This window comes from Platichthys flesus, chromosome 16 (genome assembly GCF_949316205.1).
Source record: "Platichthys flesus chromosome 16, fPlaFle2.1, whole genome shotgun sequence".
Taxonomy (NCBI): Eukaryota; Metazoa; Chordata; class Actinopteri; order Pleuronectiformes; family Pleuronectidae; genus Platichthys; species Platichthys flesus.
The window spans coordinates 8,129,998-8,153,722 of NC_084960.1; the positions used below are offsets into that span (position 1 = coordinate 8,129,998).

Consider the following 23,725-nt stretch of genomic DNA (forward strand, 5'->3'; position numbering starts at 1 on the left):
TCAGCAACAATGATACAACACTGAGATCATATCTTGAAAAGCTACTAGTTTAATCCAGCCTATAATTAAAACTGGTATTCAAGATCTAAGATTCATGTTAAACATCCTTAATATCAGGAGCACTCATGAGCCAATCAAGCAATACACAAAAAACTGAATAAAATCAAACAAACATTAAAATCTCTGCATGTAAGATACAAAAAACAAAGTCAAAGTACACTCAAAGAGAACCAGGATAATATCTTGATGACAATGTGTATTATAGTTGTGTAATGTGTATTTTTGTTGTGTTATTCTTGTAATATGTTGTCATTGTTTGTCATTGACAGTGAGGAAAATCTGTTTGAAAGCTCAGTTTGGATTTGGTTGGCTTCCAGTTGATTGTAGAATGTCTCCACCCTGTCAAGCTCTACTGAAACATCTAAAAAGCAAACAAACAAAAGCTTATTGGTTAAAATATATACACTATCAATGACACTACAATGAATAATTCTATCATGATATGTTTTCTACCTGGGAATGAGAAGTCATTGGTCCAGAGTGACAGCAGGATTGATTCCATCAGCGTTTCCTCCAGCGTTTTCAAGATTTTCCCCTAAATCAAAAACCATTGGTTACTTTTCACTCACACAGCCAAATTATGAATTCAAGATTTGATGAATCATACAAGCATTAACTGTTTAGATGTGTTTTTAGATTCAGACAGTGACTGGAGCAAAAGTATCTTACAGAATGTTACACACAACACAAAAAAAATTATTACCTTGAATTGTAGATAAAGATATGAAATATGACATACCCTCAACTTCTTTAGTTGCTTCAGCATGTTGTCTTTCGCCATCTGAAACATGGTGTCCTTTTTATCATGCACATGGTTGTTAATGGTGCTCCTCATGTTTTCCAGGGAGCCGACTCCTTTAATCTCAGCAGCGTCTACAATAGAACACTGTTATTAAAACCCATGTTTCTGTACAATCATGATGCAAATGTGCATTATTGTAACTGCAGGTTGTACATGCTATGATCTTCTTTATCACCTGTGTAGCATTTCTGCATGTTTTCCTCGATTGTCTCTGTCACACTGCTGTAGATTGTTTTCTTATCCTCCCGGATGATTTTTTTGAGTTTTGTCTTGAGTTTATCCTCCTGAGAGAGAGAGAGCGAGAGTGCGAGAGAGAGAGAGAGAGAGAGAGAGAGAGAGAGAATTTTCAACGTGTTATTGCAAACATCAAAAAAAGAAATATGTATATACTTTCAAAAAGGAAAAACCAACACAAGTGTCATATTAAGGTGTTCAGCCGCCGGGTGATGCCAGAGCAGCTTTGAATCCCATTGTTCACACACACACACACACACACACACACAAACACACACAACGCTGTCTTGAGAAAACTCAGTTGCAGACGAATATCTTTGTAGGTGTTAATCATCCCCTCTGTATCCAGTGAAAATGAATCAATGGCGCCCTTGAATGGTCCACTTTTATCTTCATTTCTGAAAAAGTTGAAATGCTAAAATTCTATAATACATCCTTTATCCAATTAATGAATGTCGTTATTAAGTAATTTCTCACGGGAAGGTCATCCTGAATTCATCATCAATGGTGCTAGTCAGTTCAGAACTTAAATTCATGTTGATGTTCTTTTTCGTTCCTTTCTTTACTTTGAAGATGCCATTGTTCATAACAGCAAACCTCAATCTCTTGTGGAAGGCACTGCCATTTTGTCCTCGCTGGGAGGAGAAACAATATTTTATCATAAATATTAATCAAATAGATATGAAGTGTAAAATAAGAAGTTAAATTAAAGTATAAATACATACAGGATGTAACATGGACTTCATCTCTCTTTCGCATGAATCTTGTGATTCTTTAACCCCCGCAGTGAGGCATTGTTCAAAAGTCCTGTAAATCTCATCGATGGCTTTTTGGAGGACTTCGAGTTCATGCTGCATCTTTTCTTGAAGGTCCCTGCAAGCCTTTATTTGACTGTCAGCCTAAAATAAAACACAAATTCATTCGAATTTATGAAATTTATACTGGTCTTGATTTTGACCATGCTTGAAGAAAACAACAACCAGGTGGGGTAGGAAAGACTTGTAGACTCTTTTAATATTGATTTGGCATTACACAAAGTTACTTCACTTTTCTATGTCAAAATTAATTTTTGCAAATAACTTTTTGATACTAATGTTATTTTCTGGGAATGTAAATGTCAATAAGGAGGATTTAACAAAATGACAGATGTTTCATTACTCGATCTTACCACGCCCCTGCATCTTGTCCCTTGAATCAGAGAGAGAATCCCATGAGCTCCAGACACATAGTTTAATGCCTCTGAGTGACTGTTATTCAGACTTTGCAGAACATCCCGAAGTTTGGGAATTCTATAAAAAGAAATTACAGTTTTGGATCATAATTTAAACTTGACATACACTTGTCATGATATGAAGAAAGACTTTACCCACCAGTGTCATCTGGCTGTAGATGTACGCTATTATGGAACTCCTTGCAGCTCACAGTGAACACTTCGAATGAGAATTGTTTCTGAAAGGAATAAGGGTTTGATGATGAGGCTTGAATTCAGTACAATCTTTGTTTATCAGATTTTCTGTTGATCTGCAAAAACTCACGCTGGATTGTGGGTATTCGTTTTGGAACTCTGCCTTCACCTTGCGCTTGGCTAATTGGTTTCTTTTGAGCACAAGATCACGAACATCTGCTTCTGACCTACAATAAAAGTTTTGGAAAATGAAACAGTCTTTGGAATTGGGGAACTTCTGTTAAGAGCTTTGAGCAGCACAAGGTCAACAGAAACTCATACTTTTGGAATCTTAAATGACTTACTGCACACCAACATCATCAGACTTGGTGCAGATGAAGTGAATACGCTGACACTCGCCACCATTTCCCATCAGGCTATTGGCATTTTGCAGGATCTCCCAAGCTTCATTCTCTGATGCTGCTCGATTAGTCTCAGCCACAATCCACACAGTAGAGCAACTTCCAACAATCTGATTAGGCATAATATCAAGTTAATTATGAACAACTAACTATCAGTGCTTCGTAATAAATTTCACAGTTTCCAGATAAAACATACATACAATATTAAATACAATTAACAGTAATAAATGTGAAGAAGTGACCTTTTTCCACATGTTGTTTCTGGTCTTGTTACGGTCTCCATTTCCTGGAAGATCCACAAGTGTGACATGCTGGAGAAGATCCTTGTTAGGCAACCTGACAGTCACGCATTCCACTAAGGGCCAGTACTGTCTCACTCCATCTCCTTCCTCGTTTGAGGCACTTATGTACTGGACAATTTTTTCACTTAGCTCTTTAGCCTGAAAAAAATGAATTGAGTCAAACAATGCAAATAATTATATTTATACACATTTTCAAAGTATGAAGAAAACTGAAACACTATCACCGAAAGTAATTAAACCTGAAGACAAAACAAAAGTAACATTTATTGGTATTTTATTATTTTTATATATATATATATTTAAACTTTCAAAAACCTTTCACGGGTGAACGAGTGTAGAGAAATGAATTAGATGCTTTTGACTAGAAATAAGAACACACTTTGCATTAGTTAAAAAGTAATGACCTGACTTAATACAACTGTTAAAAGACCAGCAAAAAATCTTAACAGCTGACTAACTGAGTAAAATATAAATAAAATACATAGAAATCAATATAAAGACTTTTTTCATGTTACTTACAGATTCACATTTCAACTTTTTCTTGTCCGAACTGAGGAATTCAGGAATTTCTTTGAAATACTTCTTGTCCATGAGTTCTACAACAGATTTTGAGTTGCAATCTTCTCTGTACAGTGCTGTCTTCTTTTCACGAGCATCATCATCATCATCATCTTGAAGATTCTTGTAAAACCACAACTCCTCTTCCCAGTCCTAAAACAGACATTAAATATCAGGTTAGTTGAACTAAATGGCATATAATGTCTGGCAACTGGTTATTTGCAGCTACACTGTACACAACTTGTAAAAAGTAAAGATCAACATGCTCACCTCTCCGTTTCTACACACACTGTTTGATGTAATATCTTCATCACACATTTACTGGTGAATATACTGCAATCAAGTGGTCGTACTTACATGTTCCCAGATCCTCTGTAATGCACATATATGACTCCACCTGTGTGAAGTACCTGTGTGAAGTTGGCCCCCCCGTCTCATTCAAAATATTAAAATGACACTGCTGTTCGTTTGTGCTAGGTTTGTGCTGGTTTGTGCCGTAAAAATTATCGTTTGTGCTGGTAAGGATTTTGAGTAATTCAAAATTGCATTTTCTGGCATGTGACGTCACCCAGCCCCCGTTCACGCCCAAATCTCATCAAAACAGTCCCAATCGTTAGTGCTACGTTTGTGCTGGTTTGTGCCATCAAAAGAAAGTGTTTTGCTATTATGGTTTCTTAGTTTTTCCCGTTTGGTTTGTCACACATGACGTCACTCAGCCCCCCGTCCTCTTTCAAATCGCGTAAAAATGGTCTCTATCGTTAGTGCTACGTTTGTGCTGGTTTGTGCAGTCAAAAGAAATATTTGTGCAACTATAGTTTAAAAGGTATTCCAGTTTGATTTTTCTCACGTGACGTCACTCAGCCCCCCCTCCATCTTCAAATAGCGTCAAAATTGTCTCTATGTTTAGTGCTACGTTAGTGCTGCTTTGTGCTGTTAAAAGAAATGTTTTTGATACTTTACTTTTTAAGTAATTAATACAACTTAATTTTGCCCTCTTGTTATGCACCACAGCCCACCGTCAACCTTCAAATCGCGGCAAAATGGTCTCTATCGTTTGTGCCAGGTTTGTGCTGTCTTGTATTCTTGTTACTCGTTGCGTTCTCGTCATTTTAGGTTGTGTTTATTGTATTTCTCCGTGCTACGTATGTTCATTGTTTACTCGTGTTTCTGACCTCGGACTGAACCTGTGTGCCCTATTTGGATTATGTTTGCTTACCTGTGTACCGTATCCTGCCAGTAAAAGTTTGTTCTTTATTCAACTACTGAGTTCTGAGTCGTGCATTTAAGTTCTGCACATCACCTTCAATTCTTAACAACTATAGTTTTTAAGTTAATGTTAAAGCTTCATTATGCCTACGTTTGACCTCACCAGCCCACAGTCCACTTTGAAATCTCAAAATAGGCTCTATCGTTTGTCCCGTCAAAATAATTGATTGTTCCCCAATCATCACATTTGTATGTCCTGTTTATATTAGGTGTTTGCTTGTTTTTTGTGCGTTATTTTCAAATACATTTGAGTTTGGTTCACTTCAGTCTGGTTTTGATTTAGATGTAATATTCTTTATTAGCCACTTGTCACGGTATCTGCTGTAAGTAGCAGGGTCATGAGATGAAACATAAACAAATAGATGCACAGAATGTGCACTCAGCCAGAGCAGCAGGCAACCATACCACTGTACCACTTGACCGGCAAAGCAGAAGAAACTGCCTAGGTATCTATTTTTACCACTTTTCACTCACCAAAGGAAGTTTTTTTTTTTTTTGTATAGGTAAGACCTTGTGAGACAGTGTTTGAAAAATTAAAATACAACCTCATGACATCGACGCATCAATTCTTAATAGGTCTATTCCAATCAAGGCTTTACCAAATACAAATTAAAGTCACCCATCTCATTTGTATGAACCCAAAGGATTAAAGGTATTCGGAAATGTGATAAGAGGAGTAAAGAGGCAATTTCTCAGGTTGGCAACGCAACTGCGTGTGCCATTTATTAATCAACAAACAAAGTGCAAAAATAGCAACAAATCAGATTTTATAAAAATAGCATCTCTTGCTGAACATGAAGCAGAACATGAATGGAATGTTTTTACTGCTCTTTTGTGTAGAACAAAACATGAGGTTGCACGCTATGTGTTTCCTGTACTGTGGAAACCCCCTTGGTCAGGTCATCATACCGCTCCCATGCCGAGAACGTCCTCCTACAGAATGCCACATAGTGTCCCATAGCTTGCCAGTCATGCCCTGGAGTAAAATGAACAACGCCCCTAAGGAGGAACTGCTCATTTCCAATGGTGATGTCCATGGGAAAGTCTTGGAGTCTGTAGGTGCACTCTGCAGCAATTTCGACCCACAGTGCTGCACCTGTGGAGTAACCATGGTCAACCATACCAATGCAAAGGGGCGCTGGCATGGACGGGTCCACTTCCATTGATGGCTTAGCTGCTTCTGTGTTTAGAGGTCTTAGGCATATTGAGGGTTGCAGTTCGACTCCCTCCACAAGTGCTGCCTGGAGACCTTGAATGCCGTCTCTTTCTATAATGCCCCCATCAACAGGTACTAGGGGAACTGGCCTCCTGACAGGCAAACCCCTCCTGCAGTCTGCATTTGAGCACTGGGTCTCTGTCACCAGACTAGGAGCATGGTTCATCAACCTTGTGATGATATGGGCAATGTTACACACAGAATTAACCTGCTTTGCTCCTGAATGCAGTACTTTGTGGTCAAAAATGTTCAGGAGGATTTCTGCCCTCTGTCTGTAGGCATCATTGTTGATTCCCTTTGTCACAATGCTTGTGACTAACTTGAAAATGTCACTGTTTTCCTGGTGACTTTGTATGTATATTCTGAAATTTTCACTGTCACAGAATGCAGAGCAGAGACACTGACAGAATGAGTCAAATGCACATGTGTTTTGAAGACTGACCTGTGCCTTGCCTATCTTAACAGGTTTGGTCAGATTGCCGTTTGGTAGAAGGCCAATTTGCATTTTTTGTTTTTTAGGAGCTGTGTCAACATGAAGCCACTCTGGGCATGGGGTTAGATAGCTTTTTCTCTTTTTTGGTGGTACAGCAAGGCCTCTCCAGTTTTCCATGGGGTTGTCTTCTGCCTCCCCTTCAACTGGAGGTGTGTCCATTTTATTTGGCTCTGTGTCCTTTGAATGGACTGAGAGCGCTGCAGAGGAAAGCCGCATCTGTCCTTCGATGTAACCAAGGTGTGTTCTAATGAAACGGTCCAGGCGTATGGGCAGGTTTTCATGTTTAAATAAGCCACGTTTCAGATTTTTGAATCCCGCCTCTACATGAGCAGAACTGCCGGTGGCCGTGCTGCCTGCAAAATATTTGACCATCACACCAGTCCATATTGGCAGGTATGAGCACATCCTGATTAAGTGAGGAAGCCGCTCAGGAAGGAAATGCAGATTATCCCGGTCACCCCCATGTGATGCAAGTATTCTGCCCTGAACACAGATTTCGGCAACCCAGTATCTTGCATCTGTGTTGCATTCAGTCACTGAATGGTTGGATGTTTCAGTCACTCCGCTTTGGTCCATATCATCATCCAGGCATATGTCAGGGTTGTAGCCCTCTGCAATTCTTTTTTTGAGACCAGTTTTACAGATTTCGGAGTTGACTGGTCTGCCATGCTCATCATTTCCCTCTGACTCGCTAAGGGCCACAACTGCAATTGACTGGATGAGGTGTCTTGCATCTTCAATTGAGTGGCATTGCAAAAGCTGTGCAAATGCCCTCACATAAAAGTCCTTCACTCTGCGTCCCTTTTTTAGACATTCCCATCGAGTGATGAGTTTGATGCAATGGGCAACATCTACTCGCATGAAGCAGGGAGGTAACTGATGTGAGTCTGCGTGACCCAGTAGTACACCAAAGCAGGTATTTATGAAAGCCCTTAGGTCGGGCTGAGGTGTGAAGGCCTTGACAAGAGCCCCTAATAATGCCAGTGAGAAATCGGACACAGCCTCTTTTGGAATTGGTGCCCCTGCTCTATGCCACTCAATTAGCCAGTTTGCAATGCTGTCAATGTTGTGCTTTTCAGACAGCATCTGTACTACCGGTGTGTGTATACCAGTGTGAGCAGACAGGACTCCTTGATATACCTGCTCAGTCGTCTTACCACACCACCAGTGGCATCAAAGCTAACACAGGACCCATGGAGCTTTGAAAAGGACTTGTACACCTCCATCTGCGAAGGGGTCCAGTAGTGGCAAAAGAACTTGTCCAGCCCAATGTCAAAAATGCTCCCACTCAAACTGGCACTGTACTTCAGAAGCTGCAGTGACAAGACCGGATCTGTGTGCTGCAACTCCTTACTTCCCCTGTCTGACTTTGCCTTTCTCAGAGTAGATAGGCTGGGTAGGTGGCTTGGCTCAGGGTCGCCCATGGACATCAGCTCTTTGGCCTTGGCTGCTCTCCACACATGAGGAAGTTGTTTCCCCTGCCAGAGCTCCTCCGACACCTTCACCCTCTCTTCACCGGCTAAATGTCGTTTTCCTTTGCCGCTGTGGAGACTTTCATTCACCTGTTCCAGTGAGCAGTCCAGGATCACGGGTTCATGCTCCTTTGGCAGTGTGTCTGCGGTTATCTGCAGTGTACCATGGCATTCTGTGCAGCTACCAACTATAATTAGGCACCTTGAGGCACTGTTGGGGTGCACTTTTGCCCTTTTAAAGGTAAGGGTACATTCAGACTGTTTTGCTCTCCAAATGTTCTCACTTAGAAGGCGAGTCCAAGAGGGCTTTAAAATTGAATAACGCCTTGCATTGCTTTTGGTTTCACTGCACTGGTACAGTGCTTCCTCCAAAAACTGCTCCTTCCATTCCTGAAAAGGAATCTGCAGTTCGAACACAACTGTGTCCGATTGGCGGTCATCTGAACTGGGAGACTCCTCAGGATGTTCCTCCATCTTCCCCAGCTTTTCCCAAATGTCATGCCTATTCAGTTTGACATAGGTGTACAGGGCTTTTGGTGTCATTCTGCATCCAAGCTCCTCACTCAGATTTGCCCAGATTGCATGTGAGGGTCGCACAATTTCCTGGCCGTGCAATATGTCGTCCTTGGCTGCCAACATAACTTTAGTGACCTCATCGTGGCCACAAGATGGGATCCTCGGCATCTAAGGGAAAACCATTACATTTGTAATTAATGTCTTTGGTTGAATTTTTGATCACAGCATGTACGTCTATTACAAGAAGTAATGTTTTGTAATTTCAGTTTTAATGTAATTTATGTACAATCCTTGCTTGTTATGTTGTTAGTTCGTGTTAATAAATGTGATGACTGTTCAGTTAGATCTAGTTGTCATTGAGATGCAATATAACTCTCTAGGTCTTCAGAATGGTTTGACAATGTCTCTCACAAATCTGAGGTCTTAAAGTATTGTATATGGTAAAACGATGTGTAACCAGATATCCAATTTAACATGAGATGCATACATTCTCCATAGGTTTGTTATAGATATATTATACTACATATAACCATATACAGTAAAAAAAAGAAAAAGAAAAAAAGTGTTTACAGCTGTTAAAATCTTTGGTCCACATCAGCCTATCATATGCTATCAACACCTTTGCATTTGGGCATGTAAAGAGGTACAATGTGCCCTCGTACTCCTAGCGCAAAACGTTTAAGCAGCACTAAGGAGTTTTTTGCTCCCCTAGTAATTTCCCTACCGACACCCATGGCAAGGCCGGAGATGCCATTCTCCGTATTAAAAGTAATTGTAGCGGCACAATTTTTTTCAAGTTGTTATTTTAAGGTAGAATTGTTACAATTTGTTATTTTAATTTACTGATATTGGTGTACTACTACCACTTACTGGATAAAAGGTACCTCCACTGTACATTAGCCATGCCCATCCCCCACTACTCGTGTCAGCTCCAAATTGATACGTTGAGTTTTTCTCCCACGATGAGCTGTTAGTTTGCTAATGACTAGCAGCTTTTTTATCATATGCATTTCATTTCTTATCTAAAACGAATGTATTTAAAACATAGTTCAATTTGATTTCTGGTCAAACATTAAGTTTTTCTAAAGAAATGTGTAATGTTGGGTGCTATATCTTACCTTTGACAGATGAAGTTCGTTGAAGTTATTTGGGGTTCCTTCTTTTTCAAGAACAATCACCAGAAAGTAGGCTACAGATTGGTGAAATAACTATATCTCTCAAGTTTATTGTGGTGTTAAGTAATCCTGTCGCTCATTACTCCTCTTCAAAAACCTGCTCTCTACCAGCGGCTTCCAGCTGTGCACCCCGGGATTGGGGGACGATAGAAAGGTCACCCAATCACTTGATCCCAGAGTTCCATAGAGACCCTGACCTTCACTGGCTATCCCAAGTCCAGTTTCATGGTCCCCCGAACCCCCCCCCCCCGACCCACCTGTCCAGTTGTTGTCAATACAGAAGCTGGAGGAGAGCGTCATCATTAGCGTGTTCATCAGTCAAATCACGTTCATCCTGCCATCAACATATAGAGAGTGTGCGTGTGGAAATACATACCTTTCTTATTTTGTTATTAGGACATTGACATCATCTGTTCTTACCGGACAATCGGTGGCCTTCATACAAATCCTTTTGGGATTCATTCATTCACATAGCCCCCTTATTTTATCACTTCACAATAGTTTATAAACATTTACTAATTGGTACAAATATTAATTTTGACAGCAGAAAAAAATCACAAACGTAGGACAAACAAATGAGACTATTTGTATGACATTTTGACGTTGACAGGGGGCTGTTACATAACAAAACAACATAGCAAAATCAAGTTTTAATAATAACTTGTCACATGAGAGAATTCAAACGGGAATATATTTTAAACTATAGTGGCACAAACATCTCTTTTTACTGCACAAACCAGCACAAACGTAGCACTAACGATAGAGACCATTTTGACGCGATTTGAACGTTCTAGGGGTGATGGTTGCATGACAAGTGGTCTGTTTACATAACAAGAAGGGAAAATAAAGTTCTATTAATTACTTAAAAAGTAAAGTATCAAAAAAAAATTATTTTAACAGCACAAACCAGCACTAACGTAGCACTAAACATAGAGACAATTTTGACGCGATTTGAAGATGGAGGGGGGGCTGAGTGACGTCACGTGAGAAAAATCAAACTGGAATACCTTTTAAACTATAATTGCACAAATATTTCTTTTGACTGCACAAACCAGCACAAACGTAGCACTAACGATAGAGACCATTTTGACGCGATTTGAAGGAGGACGGGGGGCTGAGTGACGTCATGTGTGAAAAATCAAACGGGAAAAACTAAGAAACCATAATAGCTAAACAATTTCTTTTGACGGCACAAACCAGCACAAACGTAGCACTAACGATTGGGACTATTTTGATGAGATTTGGGCGTGAACGGGGGGCTGGGTGACGTCACATGCCAGAAAATGCAATTTTGAATTACTCAAAATCCTTACCAGCACAAACGATAATTTTTACGGCACAAACCAGCACAAACCTAGCACAAACGAACAGCAGTGTCATTTTAATATTTTGAATGAGACGGGGGGCCAACTTCACACAGGTAGAGCACCTTGATAAATGAAAATTCACTCATTATCTATCAATTTTTCAGGATGTTTAAATGCAGCCTCATAAACTCTGTAGCGACTCAAACACTAAATAAACTTCATGTACTGATCAAAAATCCGAATTTGACGATAGGTTATTAGGACACGTACATGACTGACGTTTATTTTGTGTTTGTTTGATTCACTCCAGACTTTGAGAAACATGTTTAAACCTGCGACACAACACGAGACATAACGTGACGCACACAGTCAGGACGTCAACTTCACTGTTGCAGAACAAGCGACGCCCTGTTTATCCAGGAATATAAAATTAATTCAGCAGGTTTTTTATCCTTGAAGCTTCAGGTGCAGCTTACAAGTCTAAACTATATGAATGTCAAATCAGTGTGAAAAACACTGACCAATGTAATAGACTTACTGTTATAGTCACTGCCTTCATTTAAAAGTTTGAAAGAACTAGAGAACCTCTGTGTCTGAGTATGGAGAATACTCAAACGAGAATCCTCAGGAAGAAGATGTTCTGATGTTGATACTCTCTCACACACGACTATACTCTCTTACACGTTCCATCATACTCTCTCACAAATTATATTTATATTAATACTATATTATAAGAAAATAAATATTATGACAATGTAAATATACAGATACACACATTACAATATAGCAGGGTTATGCCTTGGGACTCACTGGTTGTCCCGAGGCAGACAACACTAGAAGTGTGTGTGTGAGTGAGTATGATGCTACATGTAAGAGAGTTTAGTGGTGTGTGTGAAAGAGTATGATGGTAAATGTAAAAGAGTATAGTAATGTGTGAGAGTGTATGGCGGTACATGTAAGAGTATGTGTGTGACAGAGAGTAGGATGGTCTGTGTGAGCCTATGTATTTATTATCTCTCAAAAGGCCTCTCATGGTTTGTCAGCACAATTGACTCATTAGATGCATCTTATGTTAATGTACTTTCTGCTTCAATCAAAATGTCCTTGTTTGTTTTGAACCCACATTGCGCACTGGAGTAACACCAACACAAAAACCTTTAGTGTCATGCTTCATGAATCACAGAAAAATCAGTTTGATCATTTGTTTATTTGAGTAATAAAAACATTTTTATCCCCATTGATAGACCATCCATGTGTCTGCATGTTCTGTTTTCTTGCATGAATTATTCTTGCGTTTGATAACCTGCACAACTTCTATACCTTCAGCTTTCCTGTACTGAGATTGTTTGGCCTGAAAACAGTAAATAAAGTTCGCATCGATTTATTATGACAATGATAATGTCGCATAAGCTAACAGATTTTTGGTGTCCAACCAGTACCACAAGTTTTCACACTTCCCTTTCTGCCTCCCAGAACACAGCAATAATCATTTATCCAATATCTTTAGCAAGATCAAAAAAAGATAAAAAGTAGAATGAAACAAAGTCATCTGAGATCATTACTCGAAAAGCTAAGAGTTTATGTCTAATCCAGCCTATAATTAAAACTGGTATTCAAGATCTCAGATTCACGTTAAACATCCTTAATATCGGAAGCACTTATGTGCTAATCAAGTAATACACAAGAAACTAAATAAAATCATTGACAGAAAAAAATGAAAACGTTTTAGCATTGAAAAGACAAAGCCATTCGGGCCCAGTGGCAAAGATCTGTAGCATTTTCACCACAGTGTTCCTGATTTGAACGAGACTGTGGACCTCTGCATGTCAGCCACCTTCTTTTGGACTATGATCAGTCCATGATGAAAATGCCCGATGCCAAAACAAACATTAAAATCGCTGCATGTAATGTACAAAAAAACAAATTTAAAGTAGAACCAAAGAGAACAAGGATAATATCTTGATGAAAATGTGTATTATAGTGTAATGTGTATTTTTGTTGGGTTCTTCTTGTAATGTGTTGTCATTGTTTGTCATTGACAGTAAGGAACATTTGTTTGAAAGCTCAGTTTGGATTTGGGTTGGCTTCCAGTTGACTGTAGAATGTCTCCACCCTGGCAACCGCTACTGAAACATCTAAAAAGCAAACAAACAAAAGCTTATTTTGTAAAATATGCACACTATCAATTACGCTACAATGAATAATTCTATCATGATATGTTCTCTACCTGGGAATGAGCAGTCATCTGTCCAGAGTGACCGCTCGATTGATTCCATCAGGGTTTCCTCCAGCGTTTCCAAGATTTTCCCCTAAATCAAAACCATCTCTATTACTTTTCACTCACACAGCCAAATTATGTGTTCAAAATTAGCTGAATCATACATGCATTAACTGTTTAGATGTGTATTTAGATTCAGACAGGTTTTGGAGAACAATCTTCTTTCAGAGTATTACACCACTTGAATATTATTACCTTGAATTGTAGATAAAGATATGAAAATATGACATACCTTCAGCTCATTTAGTTGCTTCAGCATGTTGTCTTTCGCCATCTTGAACATGGTGTCCTTTTTATCATGTACATGCTCATCAATAGTGCGCCTCATGTTTTCCAGGGAGCCTTTTCCTGTAAAGTTAGCAGCGTCTGTAATAGAACACTGTTGTCAAACCCATGTTTCTGTACAATCATGATGAAAATGTGCATTATTTTAACCGCAGGTTGTACATGCTATGATCTTCTTTATCACCTGTATAGCATTTCTGCATGTTTTCCTCAATTGTCTCCGTCAGACTGCTGTAGATTTTTTTCTTATCCTCCCGGATGATTTCTTTGAGTTTTGTCTTGAGTTTGTCCTCCTGAGAGAGAGGGAGAGAGAGAGAGAGAGAGAGAGAGAGAGAGAGAGAGAGAGACACACACAAGGTGACAGAGTGACAGAGTGAGAGAGAGAGTGTTATTATAAACCTCAAAAAATATATAAATATTTAAAGTAGAGCTCAACACAATATCAAAAAATAATATTTGAGGGAAAAACCAAGTGTCTCAGTCATGTATTTGGCCAACTAGTGATGCCAGAGCAGCTTTGAATCCCCATGTTCTCAAACACACACACACACACACACACACACACACACACACACACACACACACACACACACACACACACACACACACACACACAAAGACACACACACACACCTCTGTCTTGAGAAAACGCAGTTGCAGATCAACATCTTTGTAGGTGTTAATCATCCCCTCTGTGTCCAGTGAAAACGAATCAATGGCGCCCTTGAATGGTCCACTTTTATCTTCATTTCTGAAAAAGTGAAATGCTTACATTATATAATACATCCTTTAGACAATAAAACTTCAAAAATAATGAATGTCATCACTGTAATTTCTCACGGGAAGGTCATCCTGAATTCGTCATCAATGCAGCCAGTCAGTTTTGAACTTAAAATCGTGTTGATGTTCTTTTTCCTTCCTTTCTTTGCTATGAAGGCGCCATTGTTCATAACAGCAAACTTCAATGTCTTGTGGAAAGCCCCACCCTTTTTTCCCTGATAGGGGACATTTAAAAAAAAAAAATTAATATATTATTCAAATAGATATGAACGGCAAAACATATTGTTAAATTGAAGTATAAATACATACAGGATGTAACATGGACTTCATCTGTCCTTCGCATGAATCTTGTGATTCTTTAACCCCCTCAGTGAGGCATCGTTTGAAAGTCCTGCAAATCTCGTCGATTGCTTTTTGGAGTACTTTGAGTCCATGCTGCATCTTTTCTTCAAGGTCGCTGCAAGCCTTCATTTTACTTTCAGCCTAAAATAAAACACAAATTCCCTTTGTATTTTATTTACAGAAGTCTTGATTTTGAACATGGTTGAAGAAAACAACAAACATGTGGGGTAGGAAGGACCCTTTCAATATTAATTTGACATTAAACAAAGTTATTTCGCTTTTCCATGTTTAAACTGCATTTGAGCATATACCTATTTGATGTTAATGTTATTTTTGGGAACATAAATGCCAATAAGGAGAGTAGGAAAGACTTGTAGACTCTTTCAATATTGATTTGGCATTACACAAAGTTATTTCACTTCTCCATGTCAAAATGAATTTTTGCAAATAACTTTTTGATACTAATGTTATTTTCTGGGAATGTAAATGTAAATAAGGAGGATTTAACACAATGACAGATGTTTCATTACTCGATCTTACCACGCCCCTGCATCTTGTCCCTTGAATCAGAGAGAGAATCCCACGAGCTCCAGACACATAGTTTAATGCCTCTGGGTGACTGTTATTCAGACTTTGCAGAACATCCCGAAGTCTGGGAATTTCTATAAAAAAAACACCTTTGGGTCATACTTTAAACTTGACATACACATGTTATTATATGAAGAAACACTTTACCCACCAGTGTCATCTGGCTGTAGATGTACATTTTCATTAAACTCCTTGCAGCTCACAGTGAACACTTCAAATGAGAATTGTTCCTGAAAGGAATAAGGGTATGATGATGAGGATTGAATTCAGTACAATCTTTGTTTATCAGATTTCTGTTGGTCTGCAGAAACTCACACTGCATTGTTTGTATTCTTTTTTGAATTCTTTGTTCACTTGGCGCTTGGCTACTTCGTTTCTTTTGAGCACAAGACCACGAACATCAGCTCCTGACCTACAAGAAAAAAAATTGGAAATTAAACATTCTTTGGAATTGGGGAACTTCTGTACAGAGCTTTGTGACCATCTGGATATGAACTCTGGATTTTATCTGCAAGGTAGATTCTGAACTAGTCTATTGCCTTATCGTTTACAGTTATTCACAATGCTGACACCAGGGTCTGATCAACAGCAGCACAAAGTCAACAGAAACTCATACTTGTGGAATCTTAAATGACTTACTGCACACCAACATCATCAGACTTGGTGCAGATAAAGTGAATGCGCTGACACTCGCCACTATTTCCCATCAGGCTACTGGCATTTTGAAGGATCTCCCAAGCTTCTGTCTCTGATGCTGCTCGATTAATGTCAGCCACAATCCACACAGTAGAACAACTTCCAACCATCTGATGAGGCATAATATCAAGTTAATTATGAACAATTAATTATCAATGCTTTGTAATAAATTTGACAGTTTCCAGATAATACAAACATACAATATTAAATACAATAAACAGTAGTAAATGTGAATATGTGACCTTTTTCCACATGTTGGCTCTGCCCTTGTTACGGTCTCCATTTCCTGGAAGGTCCACAAGTGTGACATGCTTAAGAAGATCCTTGTTAGGCAACCTGACAGTCACGCATTCCACTAAGGGCCAGTACTGTCTCTCTCCATCGTCTTCCTCGCTTGAGGCGCTTATGTATTTGACAATTTTTTCACTTAGCTCTTTAGCCTGAAATAAAATAAATTAATTGAATAAAACAATGCAAATAATTAGATTTATACACATTTTAAAAATATGAAGAACAGTGAAACACTATCATTGAAATAAATAAAGACAAAGGGTTAAAATTAGATAATTAAACCTGCAGACGAGACAAAAGTAAAATTTTAAGTGATAATGAACACTCAGGTATTTCATTATTCATATATGTAAATCAATGTTTTAAACATAAACAACCTTACACTGGTGAACGAGTGTAAAGAAATGAATTAGGTCCTGTTTAAATGGTTTGAGTTGCATTCATGCTTATGAGTAGAACTAAGAATACACTTTGCATTAGTTAAATTTAATGACCTGACTCAATATAACTGTTAAAAGACCAACACAAAATCCAAACTTCTGAATAAGTGTCTATAAAAATACATCTAAATCAACATAAATACTTTTTTACTTACAGAATCACATTTCAACTTTTTCTTGTCCGAACTGAGGAATTCCGGAATTTCTTTGAAATATTTCTTGTCCATGAGTTCCTCAACAGATTTTGATTTCCAATCTGTTCTGTACAGTGCTGTCATCTTATCACGAGCATCATCATCATCATCCTCCAGGAGATTCTTGTTAAACCACAACTCCTCTTTCCAGTCCTTATAAAGTAATTAATCATCAGGTAAGTTGAATTAAATGGCATATAATGTCTGGCAACAGGTTATTTGGTTCGACACTGTAACTTGTCAACTTGTAAAAAGTAAAGATCAACATACTCACCTCTTTTTTAATGAACTCAATTTCTGCCTCATACTTTTTGCTGTCATTGTTTGCCTCCACTTTGAATATGACTGAGGTGCATGCACAGATGCTTCCAGAGGGCAGAAGATTCGTCTCTCCAACAATGGCATTTATCAAAGAGCTCTTTCCAGCCCCGGTTTTTCCAAAGACACCGACCAGCATCCTTTTTCTTGTCTCCAAATCAGAGATTTTATTCCTGTGGTACATAAGTTTAATTATGGGTTCATTGGCTTTATTAGAAATAACTTAAACTTCCTTTCAAATGGCACTTGAAACACATTATTGATCCAAAGTGCTTTACAACACAAAAACAACAGTGAAATTAAGAACAATAAAAAAAATACTTTCAATATAATAATCACTACCTATACCAATAACAACAACAATAATAATGCACAACCATCTAGGCACATTGAAAGGCTAATGAATTGAAATGTAGTTTTCAATTTACTATTAGATGTTTCAGTGGAGGATCGGATGATGGAAAGGGAGAGAGTTCCAGAGGGAATCCAGTTTTACTCCCATTACAAAAATAATTGTAGCACCAAGCATATGATTAAAAAAAGTAGTACTTAGTGTCTTTAATTAATCATGGACGTGTTTTGGGTGGAACATCAACCGGTCAGACTACCATCTCACATTCCTTTAAAAGGCCTCATGTGAGATGGATGGCCATCATGTATTTGTCATAATGACAAACATGATAACAAACATGATTCAGTACTCTTTAGTTTACTGAGGTCCAAATGAACATAAGACAGGATTGAGAGTATCCCTTGTATGTTTGAAGATCTTCTTAACAAGTTAAGATACCAACTGCCAGAAGTTGTGGTCTGGTTCAGGGATTGTTCGTGGATTCCCAGATCTTCGAGCAACGTGATGGTGGATGTTGCATTACGACCCCTACCACCAACCTCCAGCGGGTGAACTATTGCTTTCCAGCCTCGTTGCCATAGATGCCATTTCTTCATACCGAAGCCTTTTTCTCACATTTGCTTTGTCAACAACCTCCTCTCAGGGTACTGGTAAGGTGTGATGGGACTTTTAGCTGCTGGTCTAAATCCACCAGCATTTCCCAGTCTAGTCATTAGAGGAGGCCCTCGCTGTCCCTGTTCCCCTTCTCGGACAAAAGGTGTCTTTGGAACTGCGCTCAGTGTTTTGGATGGCAAGGCATTGTTGACATTTCTCTTTGTTTCAATAGTTGCTGCCAGGCATTTGAGTACTTGGTTGTGTCTCCACGTATACCTACCTTGTGTGAGACTTACTCTACAACATGTGAGGATGTGCTTGAGGGAAGTTCTGGTTGAGCATAGTGAGTAGGATGGATCTTCATTCAGCCAATGCTGGAGGTTTGGGAATGAAAGCAGGAAGCTTCTGCCTGTTTTCCATTTCCCACTGCTCCTGTTTTGCCTGAGTGACAGCCTGAGCACATCTTGTTGCCTCCTCCTGCCGGACTTCCATGCCTACCAACTATCGGATTTCTGATGGTGGTACCTTGTTCCAAAAGGCCTACTCTGGCCTAGGCCTAAACTGCCCCTTCCTTGTTGAACATGGCCCACGACGTCAGGATTCTGGAGTGCTGCCTTTGCCTGTGGTGTTGCTACTTTTGGTGTCCATTTTTGTGATGATTCTGTTTGTTGTTTTGTTGTTCTCTCTCTTCCCCTTTCTGTTCTTCCCCTGCAGGTCGTGTGTGTGGCACGGGGGTGTGGCTGGCTTCCCCGCTGCAGCTGACAAGGCACACCTTCTCTCACTCATCTAATCACCTCTCAATAATAAAGCCTGGTCTTCACTCCACTACGCTGCCAGATAATTCCGTCTTGTTTGGTAGAGCAAGCTCACATGATTCTCTCGGCCCTCGTCTTCTTTGCTTTGAGAATTACTAATCTGTGTATTTTCTTCCATGTACCTAGACTTCCCGGGTGCCTTGCCGCTCGTCATCATCTTCATTTTCCCGTGGACATCCTAACCAGCCAGAACCCTGCAGCCACAGCCTGCCTTTGTTTATTTGTTCAAATAAAACTCTCCTTTTGTTCAGATCTGACAATTGGTGTTTGCTTTGGGTTCCAACATGACAACAATCCTTAAAAAAATTTAGTCCTGTTGTCAGAGATAGAAATTACTTACTTCAGGAAATCATTGAGCTCTGACTCCTCTTCATTTGGAATTTTTTTCTTGACGTCTTTCATTATGTCGTGCACTTCCCACATTATGGATTCCTCTGCCAAATACAAAGTCAAAACATATTAAGCAGGACCAATGAACTATTATTTCCAAAATTTGGACAATGAGAAAACAAAGTGCCTCATCACACTTTGACACTGCAAAAAAAGGAATTTCAAAGAAGAACAGTAATCTTGTTTAGCATGTTTTGCTTTAGAAAACTAATTATATTTCATGAATGATAACTTTAACTAAAAAAAAGATATTCAGCGAATATTGAGCAAATTTAAACCTCAAGTCCTTTGTTTCATATATTTTTTATTCTTCTCCTTCAGCAAAAGATATTCTTATCAATGCCTTAAAATGAATTGAAAAATGTGTAATATTGTTTCTTGGGGTGCCCACTAGATCATCTGGTATTTTTTTCCCCAGTCTTGATTTAACCTTACTTTACTTAAATTTGACAGATTTCATGAATGATATTATAATATTACAAGACGATAATCTTGAACCAATATAATTGTTTATCTAGAAACTCAGAAACGCCTTTTAATAACAATAGATGTAAATGATGATAGCTTCCAGTCAACAACCATCAAACATTTCCACTTCTACAAAAGAGGCAACTTCCTTCAAGTCTGAGAGGATCTTCACTCTTTCATTTGTTGGTTTGATACAGGATAATGGGATTAAATGTAACAATATTTGATATATTTCCAACAGGGCTCTTTTTGTAGTGCAGCCAATTACAAAGACTTAAAAACAGGTACATTTTCATATCAAAGATATATTTGCATATTTTTTTATTTTGCATATTGTAGGTTGCTATTGTTTAGGATCAAACATAAATACCTGCTGCACAGTTCGGCCTTTTACGTTTAACACTTGGTGACTGGCATTGGCTGGACTCCTCTCTAGGATTCATATCCATGTTTCCTTGTTTTTTATATACGTATATAAAAAAGGAAGCAAGAAAAAGGTTGTTACAAGTTCTTCTCAAAATATTGAAATGTGGTCTCTGTCTCGATAATAATACGTTAAGATTTAAGATAGCTCACTTGTATCATTTGCATCACTGGTGGATGGCAAAACCTGAGAATGAACATATATATTTGACTCCTCAAACATTTAATCAAGAAACATCCAACAGAACAAAATGATCAAACACACGATAAATAGAATCTGTATGACTGCAATAAACGGTTCAGATTTCACTAACATGTGCAAAACTGTGTGTAACTTACTTGAGTAGCTGAATTCAAGGTTTCCTGTTTTGTTGCAGATGTGTTCTATTTTTTAAAGTAATAATAGGAAACATTCGCTAATCGATAACAGCATCGACATTTTTATAAAACTCTTTATGTCCATCTAGTGGCATCAGCATTATCAGAAACTTTAACACAAGTTCATTCTCCTTTTCCTGTCATATCCACAAGTATTAGTTTAAATCGTCTACAGTGCGGAATATTACCTTTAACAACTTGAATTGTCGCTTGAATGTTTTCCTTGGTCCAACTTTTGGGATCAATTCTTTGATCTCTTCATCCTCAAGATTGTAAAAGTGGACCTCATCGATTTCTTCATCTGTACAAATATTCAGGTGAAACAAATAGTTATTGTTTCATTAGGAGCGAAATGGATGTTGGTACATTTGTTGGTTTAATCTTAAAGGATATGTAAGTCCCTTAGGGTAAACATGGTTTGATTAGATCATTGCATATTTTATTTCTTGTTGGACTCGATTTAATAGCTTATTGTACTTAGACAATTGTTTCAATTACACACACACCTACACAACAATCATTCCTATCAAGTGAATGAATGTGTCCTTATGTGTGTGAAAATTAAAAGGGTATTTATTGCTGGTGCTTCTCATACATTGTGAACACAGACTATGTGTGCACTGAGACTAATATGTCAGTATTAAACTCCTTTAAGCGTCTTATGTCTGTGTTAGGTGGTGATTCATTAATATATCTGTGCTCCCCAAAGATACATGGTTATACTTTACCTTTAAAAGTCTGTATCAACCTGCTGAGACCCCACTCCCTTAGTTTGTTACAAACAAAATCATCCATGTCCAAGAAAGGATACTGAAAGGAAAAACAAATGGTGAAGCGGCCATTGTTGCTTTGACATTACTGAAACGTATCCGATTGATTATTGATGAATGAAAAAAAAATCCATTGGAAAGTAAAAATTTAAAATCATACTCATAACTTTGAGGATTTAGCATGCAAACCAAACAGAACCGAAACACCTTGAAAACAGCTACACTCAGTTCATTTGAGCAGCCCCTACTGGCCATCCATCAACATCGCATGATACTTAAGTTTCGTTTACAGTCAAGAGCTGCAACAGAATGATCAGTTAAATCAGATTCCATATACGTGTGGTTAAGAGGGGAAATATTTATATGAATTAATAATGTTAAACTATACAGGTTATACAGGAGGAGACTGATCTTCTGTTACTCCCCTTCTAAAACAGAACTTAGTTTTATGTTTTATTAGTTATTGAATCGTTTGTCAAAGCAAAGCAGTGACAAAAGAGTGCAGTGAGTTTCTACACACACTGTTTGATGCAATATCTTCATAATTAATTTACTGGTGAATATAATGCAATCAAGTTGTCGTACTTACATGTTCCGAGATCCTCTTCAATGCACAAATATGACTCCAGTTGAGCAACTCGTCAAATTCAGTCCCCGCCCTTCCGCCCACAAAGAAGATTCAGCAAGTTTAAAGGGATAACTCACTAAAAAAAATTGTTCAGGATGTTTAAATGGAGCCTCATAAACTCTGTAGCGAATCAAACACGAAATAAACGTAATTTACTGATCGGGTCCTGATAACTTGTTAAGAGTGCTCATTGGTTTACGCGAGAGCAGGTCAGCAGGAGAGGGGAGGAGCAAACAGGAAGAGAGATGGTTATTGAATCGGGCCGTCACACCTCAAAACATCACTATTGTCAGAACCCTCTTCAGTTAGAACCCCTTCAAAACAAGAGTTCCGACGAACACCCTGCTTAAAACAGTAAATAAACACGAATCTTCCATAATAAAGCAACTAAATAAAAAAGCGTACACTAACAAACAAAATATTTGAATTATGGACAACAATTAAAAATATCCTTAGTCTATCTTTAGCATTGTAAGCTATTTTGTGTAGTGACTTTTATTTTGATGAGGGGTTTTCCGGAAGTGTGTTCGGTGAGTGTGTTGGATATGTGACGAGTTATTAAACGGGTGCTGTGTCCCGAATGGATGAATTTCTTCTGTCTTCTTTCGGTGCATTCAACACAACTAAAACGCTCGGCTACATTGGTGGCAGTGGTGGGATTTGGTGTGGCTGCACAATCCTACGGAGGACCGTGTGAAGCTGGCTCCCCATTGGAAGGGCCCCTACAAGGTACTGGCTGTGATGGACTCTAATGGGGAAAGTGGGCTGACCTATCACATTGACTGCCCGTTCAATCCTGGACAGGGGCGGGTGGTTCATTATGACAGACTCAAGACTTACACTCTGCCGATGGGTTCTGGGTGTAGTCCCCCAGCATCTCCTCTTCGTGCTCCTTCACTACGGGATGAGGGGTCACCTGAAGGAGGCTGTGGTGTTGAGGAGCCGCTGGCGGATGGTGTCGCCAGCCCGAGAGAGCATCAACAAATGGTGTCCCAGTCTGGGACTGCGGTCAAGTGAGCAGACGTTCGTCTTTTCGTTGTCAAGTGAGCAGACGTTCGTCTTTTCCTGATTTCAAGTGCGCCCGTATTACACAGTGTACGGTAGTCCATGATACGGAGCGAGCCAATCTTTTATGCTACTGTAAAATCCCTTTATTCCATAATTTCTGACAAAGGCTGACACAGTTGTGCTCAGGACCATCCAGACTGTACACTCATTCAGTATCAAGCATATTTACTGTATCATTTTGGAGAAATTCAGCCTTAAAGTTCATTATTTTGAATTGAAAAAAGCATTATGTGCAAAATGTACCCTTCCGTAAAATCCCTTTATTCCATAATTTCTGACAAAAGCTGATACAGGTGTCCTCAGGACCATCCAGACTGTTCACTTACTCAGTATCAAGCATATGTACTGTATCATTCTGGAGCAATTCAGCCTCAAAGTTTAATATTTTGAAGTGAAAAAGGCATAGTTCCTTTTTTTTTG

At 38.8% G+C, this 23,725-nt stretch overlaps 2 protein-coding genes across 3 annotated transcripts in view; both read right to left on the minus strand.

Annotated features, from left to right (window-relative positions):
• Nucleotides 1-23,725, minus strand: part of LOC133971245 (nuclear GTPase SLIP-GC-like) — a 45,994-nt gene that overhangs the window by 11,883 nt on the left and 10,386 nt on the right. The window lies entirely within an intron of this gene.
• Nucleotides 40-22,394, minus strand: LOC133971244 (nuclear GTPase SLIP-GC-like). 2 transcript variants are annotated; one of them, XM_062408523.1, is made up of 20 exons: nucleotides 22,199-22,394; nucleotides 21,568-21,649; nucleotides 21,028-21,140; nucleotides 20,615-20,648; nucleotides 20,409-20,492; nucleotides 19,521-19,614; nucleotides 17,376-17,592; nucleotides 17,063-17,254; nucleotides 16,419-16,616; nucleotides 16,120-16,286; nucleotides 15,796-15,892; nucleotides 15,632-15,710; nucleotides 15,433-15,554; nucleotides 14,860-15,033; nucleotides 14,611-14,765; nucleotides 14,404-14,521; nucleotides 13,955-14,063; nucleotides 13,718-13,851; nucleotides 13,435-13,516; nucleotides 40-421 (listed from the first exon to the last, which is right to left on the minus strand). In XM_062408523.1, the coding sequence occupies exons 2-20, from the start codon at nucleotides 21,632-21,634 to the stop codon at nucleotides 291-293; spliced, it is 2,367 nt and encodes a 788-aa protein (XP_062264507.1). In that variant the 5' UTR covers nucleotides 21,635-21,649; nucleotides 22,199-22,394; the 3' UTR covers nucleotides 40-290. The 2 variants fall into 2 exon arrangements, with proteins under 2 accessions (XP_062264507.1, XP_062264508.1); XM_062408524.1 differs by lacking the exon at nucleotides 40-421 and adding an exon at nucleotides 12,396-13,342 and having other exon boundaries at nucleotides 22,199-22,390.

Coding starts and splice junctions, on each gene's coding strand:
- LOC133971244 (XM_062408523.1), bottom strand. CDS start 21,634: ATGGATGATTTTGTTTGTAACAAACTAAGGGAGTGGGGTCTCAGCAGG. Junction 20,649..21,027: donor GACAATTCAAGTTGTTAAAG/GTAATATTCCGC, acceptor GTTCATTCTCAG/GTTTTGCCATCCACCAGTGA. Junction 15,034..15,432: donor GGACAAGATGCAGGGGCGTG/GTAAGATCGAGT, acceptor GTTTTATTTTAG/GCTGAAAGTAAAATGAAGGC.